The sequence below is a fragment of the Chiloscyllium plagiosum genome, chromosome 3 (assembly GCF_004010195.1).
Source record: "Chiloscyllium plagiosum isolate BGI_BamShark_2017 chromosome 3, ASM401019v2, whole genome shotgun sequence".
NCBI classification, from domain to species: domain Eukaryota; kingdom Metazoa; phylum Chordata; class Chondrichthyes; order Orectolobiformes; family Hemiscylliidae; genus Chiloscyllium; species Chiloscyllium plagiosum.
The window spans coordinates 31,748,561-31,759,783 of record NC_057712.1 but is presented as its reverse complement, the minus strand read 5'-3'; the positions used below and the strand labels follow the sequence as shown (position 1 = coordinate 31,759,783).

Here is an 11,223-nt window from a genome sequence, read left to right as displayed (position 1 = left end):
GCAGGTAGATAGGATAGTGAAGAAGGCATTTGGTATGCTTTCCTTTATTGGTCAGAGTATTGAGTACAGGATTTAGGAGGTCATGTTGCGGTTGTACAGGACATTGGTTAGGCCACTGTTGGAATATTGCATGCAATTCTGGTCTCCTTCCTATCGGAAAGATGTTGTGAAACTTGAAAGGGTTCAGAAAAGATTTACAAGGATCTGCGGCGCACTTACAAGGTAAGTGCAGCGAACACCTTCTTCACCACCCTGTTTACCTGTGATGCCAGTTTCAATGAACTATGCACTGAGTTCCTTAAAAAGAAATGAGGAGGGCAAAGAGGGACCATGAAACATTTTTGGGATCAAGTATATTAGAGTAAGACGAAGGGAAAGCAAGGGAAAGAATGGCACCTCTTAGAGGTCAAAGGGGCAACCTGTGCATGGAGCCAGTGGGTATGGCTAAGATCTTAAATGAATATTTCTCAACTGCATTGACAGAGGAGAAAGATACTGTAGCCAGGAATTTCAGTTGTGATGTTGAGGTTTTAGAACACATTAAGGTTAATAAGGAAGAAGTATTAGATGTTTTAGCATGGGTACCTGATGAGATGGATCCCAGACTTACCTGGGAGGCAAGAGTGGAGATTGCTGGGGTCCTGGGGACTTGCTAGTCACAGATGAAGTGCCAGATAACTGAAGGATAGCTAATGTGGTTCCTTTCTCCAAGAAGGGTAGCAGGGAAAGGCTAGGTAATTACAGACCAGTTACTCTGACATCTGAGGTCAGGAAATTATTGGAAAACATTCTGAAGGACAGGCTTCATCAATACTTTGAAAGGCAATATGGAACAGGAATAGTCGGCATGGATTTGTTAGTAGGAGATCCTGTCTGACTTATTTAATTGAGTTTTTTGGAACTTTGATTAAATGTATTAATGAGGGCAGTGCAGTTGATGCGGTTTACATGGACTTCAGAAAGGCCTTCCACAAGGTCCCACACTGAAAGTTTGTCCTAATGGTAAGACCCCATGGGATCCAAGGCAACTGGGCAAACAGGATCCAAACTTTCTTACAAATACGGCAAAGAGTAATGGTGGAGGATTGTTTTTGTAATTGAAAGCCTGTCACCACTGATGTATCACAGGAATTGTTACTGGAAGAAACTGGCTACCTGCTTTCCGGAGTTGAAATTATTCAAGAAAGGTGATGAAAACTTACGCGGACACTGAGGGACTTCTCCTCTCCTTCACAGGTCAGGATAGCAGACAAGGAAAGCTGATACCCTTCCAAACAAGTATAGCTTTGGACATGCTGGAATCAACCGCTTTCAAAAATGTCAATTGGTTTACTAGAACTTTGAGCACAAGAAGAAAAGCACCAGTGCTCATAGCTTCAATTTCTGAATAAGTGACAACATTTTATCCATGTTCCTATCTTTGGATTGTAATTACCAGCAAAAAAACTGGAGAGTTTAATGGGAGAACGTTGTTATTTGTGTTCATGACCACCATACTCAGATTAGAAAGATTATTTTGTCCAGAAACAACTGATTGAACAGATAAGGTATACGCTCTCAGGTCCCTATTCAACCACTGGATCTTCCTCAGAACTGAGAGAATCAGATGCTTACCGTGGATCCTCAATTATAGGGATTACCATGAAAGGCATTATGAGTTTACCTCCAGTGTTCCCTTGGTAGGTTTAATCTCAATCAAACCGTGAAGTCAAAACTTAATGCATAGGCTGCCCATTTAAAAGCATTTATCATCGGCACAGGTAGAACTAATTAATGGTAATTAACCAGTTGTACATATTAGAAGACTCAAATACTTGGAACTATACTGTACAGAAGCTGTACAGTAGTGACAGCCCCTTGCTTCCACATAGCATCTATTCCTACCTTTGCAAACTGGTTTGGTCTGATTCCAAGAGCCATTCTTCATGCAGCACAGTGTAGAAGATAGAGCTGGCTCCATCTGAAAACCTGGGTTACACTGATACATCACTGTCTTATTATAAGTGAAGTCATTTCCCAGGTGGACACCGTTAGCGATAGCACCAGGGTCACCACAGTCAATCACTAACATTGACCACAAAAAGAAAAAAAAACAAAGTTAACATGCTGCAGAGCATTATTATATTTCCAATACTTTAATTCTGGAGAAGTATAATTTTATGATATTTTTATGCTCGTAGTTTAAATCATTCTTCTCAAATTGTTTGCTGCCCCAAAACTCTTTAAATTGTTTCCATTTGTAATTATATGCTGCAGATGATAATTTTTACATATGAAGATTACAGTCGCAAAAACCTCTACAGTGTGCAGCCAAATTTCCCATTGTAACTCGCAAGTCTCATACCCAAGAGAGTATGTGCCTGCAGTTGTTGCTGCACACCACTCATTTTACTGGCTGTCTTTGCTTTAACTTTGAAATGTTGCTCAGTCTTTCAGACATGAAGGCAGAATGCTAAAACTGAATATACAAAATGGTCTCCAAAAATCACCAAAGTGGACTCGGACATATGAAACTAAACTAAACTGCAATTTCAAATCTCCAAATAATTTCCAAAATAATAATTCACACACCCCTTGTTCCTCTCAAGCGTTTTGCTACACTTGAGGTATAGTATTGGAAAATAAAGATGAACTTGTTAGTATTGCTCACTGAGACTGACCTGAATTTCAGGAGAAAGTGAGGTCTGCAGATGCTGGAGATCAGAGCTGAAAATGTGTTGCTGGAGAAGTGCAGCAGGTCAGGCAGCATCCAGGGAACAAGAGAATCGACGTTTCGGGCACAAGCCCTTCTTCATTCCTGAAGACGGGCTTATGCCCGAAACGTCGATTCTCCTGTTCCCTGGATGCTGCCTGACCTGCTGCGCTTCTCCAGCAAAACATTTTCTGACCTGAATTTCAACCTTGTCTCCTGTCATTTTGCCTTATTCTCCATAATGCTTATTAAACTTTTAATATATCCTTATTCATCTTTATTTGCCTTAACTTTGTTTAGGAATTTAGGACATCGAGACATATTCATGATTTTCAAAGCTGTGTTGTAATTAATTTCTTCTTTTGATTATGACTATGTTTTTGATTTGAGGCCTTCATTAACTGGAGTCCTGAATTCTTTCAATAGATTGACAAAGGATTCTCAAAAGAAAGTCTGCAAATGAGGAGACCACTCAAATTCTTCACAATGAAAAGTGAGTTATCAGGTAATGTAACAAGAATGTTACCTCATTCTATCTTTAGGCATTTCTTCATATTAAAATATGCGAGAAGAAAGTACATGACAATTACACTCAACAGTACAACCATTTTCTCCACCTTTATCTGTAATTAGCATTGTGGATAAATATTATCTTCTCAATTTACCACTGAAAAGCTCTTTTATCATATCAATGAAAATTCTAACAAATGTTTCTTTTCAGCAAGATTGTCCAATCTGTTCAAACATTATAAAATCATATTGAGTTTCCAAACTAATTCCCTTGCTCCCAAAACAAACCTGACTAAAGTGATTCAGTTACTTACAAGTCATTACAATGTTTTTTATACATTACTTACATAATGGAGATTTCAACTATCATCAAAAATAGATTAAATTTTAATGTACTTTTAAAAAAATAATTCGCTCAGAATTACTTTCTTTTTATCAGTCTTATAAGGAAGTAATTTTATTAAGTTTTACTTCAATTTTTAATATGCTAAAGTGTGCTTGATACTGCAGCTTCTACTCATAAAATATAACTTTGTATTGCCACGTATTACCTCAGAGAACAATAAATACAGTTGGTGGTTTTTAGTATTGGAATGGGCCACGATTAAGTTGTGCTAGGTGAGGTATACCATGGCAAGATGGTAAGTGAACCTATCTCTCGTGTTTCTCAACCACAGTCTTAAACCTCAAGGAAGCATCTGTATATGAACATGATCATATGAACATGATCATTTGTATGTTACTTCTAAGTAAAATTATTACAGTTGTATGATATTAACTGGAAAGAGAGCTCCTCCAAAATCTGAATAGAATGACCTACAGTGGTGTACAAACGAGGTGTACTTAAAAAATGGCTGCTTACTCAACCCATTTCATAGGGGATGAGCAAGGTAAAGACAGGGATGCCATTTTCTGGGCTGTGAAAGGATTTATACTCTGCTAAGAGACTTGACACCGGAGTTAAGAGATCAAGCGGTGAGAAGAATTGCCAACAATTGCAATTATCTCTAATAGCATGGTCACTAGGTCAAGTAAGATATATTTATAGTGAAAGAGCAGTAGAGGACACTGAGAAAAGGTTGCAACAAAAGGCGAGTATAATTATTGATGCAAAACCTCAATTAAACAAGGTTTTAATTTAATCATTGAAGGTATTTGCATAATAATTAACTCCAGAACCTCTAAGTGTCTCTTTCAAATTAGAATGCACCATGAGCAGCACATTGTTGGAACTTTGATCAGTGTCCGTCTACAGCTAAGCTGCGGATATTTGTGTATATTAATAGGGGAGGTGGAAAACTCTTGACGCTGCTGTGCCCAAAACAGTGTCAGTCATGACAGCCCACTTACTTGGGCAAGGGCAATTACTCACAGAACACAAATGTCAAATACTGTGGATGATGGAAATCTGGAAGGAAAAGAAAAGTGCTGGAAATATTTGTAAGGTCTGTGAGAGAGCAACAGATTTGACATTTCAGGTCAATAAACTTACACGAGAACTCTAATGAAAGTCAACTGACCTGAACCATGACCTTTTTTCTTTCCACTGAGGCTGCCAGAACTATAGAACATTTCCACATTTTTTGTTTTTAGTTACAGACAATTACTGATAATTCCATGCATGAATTTTTGGAATGGGAAGAACCAGACAGAAAATAATCGTCCCACGTCAAAGCTCAGTTTATTAGATATGAATTAGCCTTTCGTTTAGCCCTGTCAGACTGAAAGAAAGCCTCTTAAGTAACCAAATGATTCAGTGGAATTTAATGTACAATGTATTAGTGCAGTATGTGCAAGATAATAAAATCAGGTCTATCAGATTCTAAATTGCTTCTCACAGTGCTAGATGGAAGGAGCGGGGTGGTTTGAAAACCATCAAAGGATATTTCACTACTGCTTCTGTATTGTAACACTAACCTGTGCAGTCAGGAGTTGATCCAGTCCATGTTCCATTAGCAGTGCAATGCCGGGTAGTTAGACCAGACGTTTTGTAGCCTTCCCAGCAGGCATAAGAAACGGAGCTGGAGAATACTACACCATCATTGTAAACTATCTTCCCATTTTCGGGAGTGCCGGGATTTCCACACGATACAGCTATAAAATAACGAAAGAAATTGGCACATGCTAGCATGGTGTTGTGAACAGTCTGGGCCCTGTATTTACGGAAAAATAAACTGGTATTGGACACAGTCCAGAGAAGGTTCACTCGGTTGATTCTGGGCATGGCGTGTGTCTTATGAGGAGAAGTCATGTCATTTGGGCCTGTACTCATTGGAGTTCAGAAAACTGAGGTGTGACCTTATTGAAACATATAAAATTCAGAGGGGGCTTAATAGGGGAGGTGTCAACAGGTTGCTTACCCATTACAGGAGACTCTAAGACAGAATAAGAGGTTGCATAAGAGGAAGAGATAAGGAGGAATTTCTTCTCTCAGATGGTGGTGAATGTGGAATTCTCTATTGGAGAGGGCTGTAGAAGCTAAGTTTTCGAATATATTCAAGGCTGAAATAAACAGACTTTTAATCAATTAGGGAATCAAAGGTTAAAGGGAAAGTCAGAAAAATGGACTTGAGGATTATCAGATCAAAAATGATCTTATCAAATAATGGAGCAGATTTGATGGGCTGAATGGCGTGTTCCTGCTCCTGTTTGTCATGTCTTCTGAAATGTGGAAAACATCTTCACAGACCAACCACTCGAGCAAATGTGATTTCAAAATTTAGAAAGATATAACTATTTATGCCACACATCTAATGTTAAAAGTAGTGGTTTGATGCAAAACATTTTATGTTATGGAATCAGTGCTTCCTACGCTGCATATGATTAGAGTTTAAATTAGATTACTTACAGTGTGGAAACAGGCCCTTCGGCCCAACAAGTCCACACCGACCCTCCGAAGAGCAACCCACCCGGACCCATTCCCCTACATTTACCCCTTCACCTAACACTACAGGCAATTTAGCATGGCCAATTCACCTAACCTGCACATTTCTGGACTGCGGGAGGAAACTGGAGGACCTGGAGGAAACCCACGCAGACACAGGGAGAACGTGCAAACTCCACACAGACAGTTGCCTGAGGTGGGAATTGAACCCAAGTCTCTGGCACTATGAGGCAGCAGTGCTGACCACTGTGCCACCCTTTCTGCTTTTCTGTTGCTTTGAAGGTTGCAACAATAGTCTTCCAATCTGCTGCTCCATCTGTTTTATTGACCCAGTCTTCTGCATTTAACTCTTCAAGCCTCTGACCTACTTCATTTGATATCTTTCCTTCTCGTGTACTTTCCTCCTTTTCTTAAATAATATTTTGTGGTAGATGAGGATGCTGTTGTAGTGAATGGGGTCAGAATGTTCTCTGTTTACCTCTATTCCTACATTATGTTAATGATCTTCTTCAATCATCATGCAATCCTTTCCCATTAGATGCATTCTCCCTTCATTTTATACAGACTGAACCTTCAACTCTCCTTCTGCTTATTGATGGGGCAATGAATTGATTAATTACAAATTTCCAACACAGCTTCCTTGGGCGGTAATTTTATTGAGGCTGTGTACCACATATTTAACCTGTGTTTCAGATTTAGCCTGGCTGCATGGATATGTGGACCTTGGGAAGCCCAGTGGTTAAAGAGAGCTGAAGTCTGTTTTGGGAAAAAGATAAATGCTTCTATTGTGTTGCCTTTGGGCTAGGAGAAGCTGGAGTGCTTCACACCAGTTCAGGGATTGAACACCTTCCCATAACTCATGCCTTTCCCTTCATATTTCCTCTAATCCCAATAAAACATCCTTGATGGCTGAGGATGACTTCATTTCTTTTCTGTATGAAAATCCTTTCTTTCCATTAACAGTTCTGAATGGTAAATTCAATAAAAGTGATTGCCTGGCTAGACAGATACAGATAAACAAATTCAAGTTATACCAGTAGAAGTCTCCTTCTAACACATCGATCTAGGGAGACAGTACAATCAGAATACAGTCTTACGGACTTCCCCATTTTGTTTTTGCGAAATCTAGACTAATCTAAGACTGCCTTTTCCTCTCACGTCTAGAGAATCACTTCCAACATGACTTACAAATGTCTGTATAAAATGTAGGAAAAACAATGGGCTCTCATTAATTAATCAACTTCTTCAGGTTTGTGATTTCCTTCCCTAAACATGTTTTTATTCTCCCCAAGTTTCAAACATGGCACTTTTTACAGTCTCCCTCCTTCTTTGTTTCTCGGATGACTTTCAATTCCACTTGTCAACTCATTATATCATATGTCTCAAGATTGTAGGCTTCTTTATCCAGCTCGGTCTTTCTTATCTGCTGCAGTAGTAGCAGATAAGGTAACTTATAAAATTCAAGTTTCAGTGTGCTTCATTTCAGTTTCCTCAGTCATTTAATATATTTCTTGGTAAATTTGGTAATAATCTTTACTACGGTTCACCTTATTTATTCTTGAAAAAAGAAATGCTTACCTTCACAAACTGGCTGAATACCTGACCAGGACCCATTTGGTCTGCAGGATCGTTCTGACGAACCTCGGAGAGTATAACCAGCTTCACAGCTAAAACGCAGAAGACTTTTTATCTTGAATTCATTGCCTAGTCTAGAACCATGAGCCGGGATGCCAGGATCACCACATAAACCAGAAGTGTCTCCTGCAGAACATACATACAAAGTTCAATCCGACAGCTTTAGTCTCATTAACAACTTTATATCTTTTTCCAGTTTAAAAGATCCCAATCTTATTGTGCCTTGTTGGTTAATACTTTCAAGTTTCATCAATTATTGAAGGTTAATTTAAATTAAGATTCCAATGCACTCATATACACCATAATTTAGATTATTTGCAGAATTCAGATCAGAAAGCTAACCTAAGGCAAGGAAATAAACATGAAATAGTAGAATACTGAGAGGTGTACATAAAAGTAAAGAACTTGGAGTGATTGCCATAGATCTCTGAGGATGACCAGGCAGATAGTGGCCATGCAGCCATTAAAATAGATTTAAGTTGCTAAAGCATAGAATATAGAAACAGAAAGGTTGTGTTAGAATTGAATTAAGCACAAATGGCCACAGTTGGAGTACTTTGAGGAATTGTGGTCCTGTGCTGTAGATGGGATGTGATTGCATTACAGAATGTACAGAGGAGATTTTCAGGGACACTGCCAGGGTTGGATAATTCCAGTTATTATGAAAGATTTAATAAGCTAGGGTTTTCTTTGGTACAGAGAAGGCTGAGGGATACTTGATTGAAGTATGTAAAATTATGAGGGGTTCGAAATAGAGTTGGTGGAAAGAATTATTCCCTTACTCGAAGAGTCCCTAACTGGGAGTTAGTGTTGAGGGGCATGGATTTGAAGCAATAGGTAGGTGGTTTGCGAGAGCAAGGCTTTTCACCTCAAAGATTATGGGGATGTTAAAACTCTTTTTCTGCAAAGCTGAAGTCACAAACCATCATATTATTTGAAAAGTAACTGAATTCGTACATGAGTGCAAGAACCAATGAAGCTACAGACCAACAACCAGGAAGTGGGATGAGACCAGTTGCCTATTATCAGCCTGCACAGACATGATAGTCTCTTTTTGTGTTGTGTTTTCAACCATTCCAAAGGCTGAAATGCTGGCATGACAATGCAGAAGATGCTCTATGAATAGTGGACCATATGAAATATTTGGACAACTTTCACTTAAGAATACTAAACATCACATTTTTTTTCTGCAATGAATGGAAGAAAGCAACCATAACAACACTGTGAGAAAAAAAGGAACTACAGACTAGTTGGGTTCCCATCAATAGTAGGCAAAGTGCTCAAACCTATTATAAGCCATCTGGTTATAGGGCATGTGGAAAATCATAACATAATTAAACAGAGTCACTTTGGATTTGTGAAAAGAAAATCATGTTTAACATGTTACTGCCCTCTGATGTATCACAAAAAAAGAAGTTCAAGACAGGAGTTGAAATGGAAAACTTTGATGTGTTGCCCAATTATGTTGTCAGCGAGTATATGAAAGTGGGAACTGGCTGTAGACTGCAGTGATCCATGGCAATCAACATCCATGACAGAGTTTACTGCAGCCTTCCAGAATGGACTATGCAAGAGAGCAAGAGGCTAGTAATATTGAGTCATGGAATCATACAGCACGAAACAAACCTTTCGGTCCAATTCGTCCATGCCAACCAGATATCCTCTCCTGATGTAGTCCAATTAGCCAGCATTTGGCCCATATCCTTCTAAACTCTTTCTATTCATATACTTATCCAGATGCCTTTAAAATGTTGCAAGTGTACCTGCTTCCACCAATTCCTCTGGAAGCTTGCTCCATACATGCAACACCCTCTACATAATAAAGTTACCCCACTAGTCCCTTTCAAATCTTTCCCCTCTCACCAAAAACATAGGCCCTCTAGTTTTGGACAAGGAATAAGACTTTGACGATTCACCCTATCCTTGCTCCTCATGATTTTATAAACCTCTGTAAAGTCACCCTTCAGCCTCTGATGCTGCAGGGACAAAAGCCCCAGGCTATTCAGACTCTCCTTCGAGCTCAAACTCTCCAATCCCAGCAACATCCTTGTAAATCTTTTCTGAACCCTTTCAAGTTCAACAACATCTTTCCTATAGCAGGGAGAACAGAATTGAATGCAGTATTCTAAAAGAAGCCAACTCCCAACTCCTATAATCAACGCACTGACCAAAGAAGGCAAACATGTCAAACACCTTCTTCATCAATGAGCATACACCTGACCAAATGGTCAATCAAAAGATGTTTGAATCAATCCATTTAAACACCAGTTTTACACTATTTTCATTCATCAATCGTGTCACACAAGGCTCATTACATTACTCCTGAAAGCTGAGCACGAACATGAATCAGACTGTTATTTTATTCAAGTGAAAGTGTCAATCAGCCCAACCAGCAAGTTCCTCAAGGAACTTAAGAGGCCATTGACTGGAATTACACGTGTCAGGCATCAATCCCCCTACTTCCCAACTACAAATCCCTCTGCCTATGTTTTCCAAATGGAGAGACATGAATCTATCTTGGGGATCTGGGACTATGCCCAACATTAAAGAGCCTCCATTTCTCACACCTCCACCTCCTCCATGATTTTCGCTTCCCCGGTCCCCAACGCCTTATCTTCACCATGGACATCCAGTCCCTATACGCCTCCATTCCCCATCACGAAGGTCTCAAAGCCCTCTGCTTCTTCCTTTCCCGCCGTACCAACTAGTACCCTTCCAGTGACACCCTCCTTCGACTGACTGAACTGGTTCTCACTCTGAACAACTTCTCTTTCCAATCCTCCCACTTCCTCCAAACCATGGGCACCCGCATGGGCCCCAGCTATGCCTGCCTCTTCATCGGATATTGTGGAACAGTCCATCTTCCGCAGCTACACTGGCAACACCTCCCACCTTTTCCTCTGCTACATCGATGACTGTATCGGCGCTACCTCGTGCTCCCACGAGGAGGTTGAACAGTTCATCCACGTTATTAACACCTTCCACCCCGACCTCAAATTTACCTGAACCGTCTCAGACTCCTCCCTCCCCTTCCTAGACCTCTCCATTTCTATCTCGGGTGACCAACTCAACACGGACATTTACTATAAACCGACCGACTCCCACAGCTACCTAGATTACACCTCCTCCCACCCTGCTCCCTATAAAAACGCCATCCCATATTCCCAATTCCTTCGCCTCTGCCGCATCTGCTCCCAGGCGGACCAATTCCAATACCGAACAACCCAGATGGCCTCCTTCTTCAAAGACCGCAATTTCCCCTCAGACATGGTTGACGATGCTCTCCACCGCATCTCCTCCACTTCCTGCTCCTCCGCCCTTGAACCCCGCCCCTCCAATCACCACCAGGACAGAACCCCACTGGTCCTCACCTACCGCCCCACCAACCTCCAGATACATCGTATCATCCGTCGTGATTTCCGCCACCTCCAAACAGACCCCATCACTAGGGATATATTTCCCTCCCTTCCCCTATTAGCGTTCCAGAAAGACCACTCCCTCC

At 40.4% G+C, this 11,223-nt stretch overlaps 1 protein-coding gene across 1 annotated transcript in view; it reads right to left on the bottom strand.

Annotated features, from left to right (window-relative positions):
* The window catches only part of LOC122548600 (CUB and sushi domain-containing protein 1-like), a 2,366,391-nt gene that overhangs the window by 64,819 nt on the left and 2,290,349 nt on the right, over positions 1 to 11,223 (bottom strand). The window contains exons 59-61 of the mRNA XM_043687435.1: positions 7,665 to 7,847; positions 5,120 to 5,296; positions 1,885 to 2,064 (exon numbers count right to left, since the gene is read on the bottom strand). Coding sequence (XP_043543370.1) covers positions 1,885 to 2,064; positions 5,120 to 5,296; positions 7,665 to 7,847 — 540 coding nt within the window. The remainder of the gene's footprint in view (positions 1 to 1,884; positions 2,065 to 5,119; positions 5,297 to 7,664; positions 7,848 to 11,223) is intronic.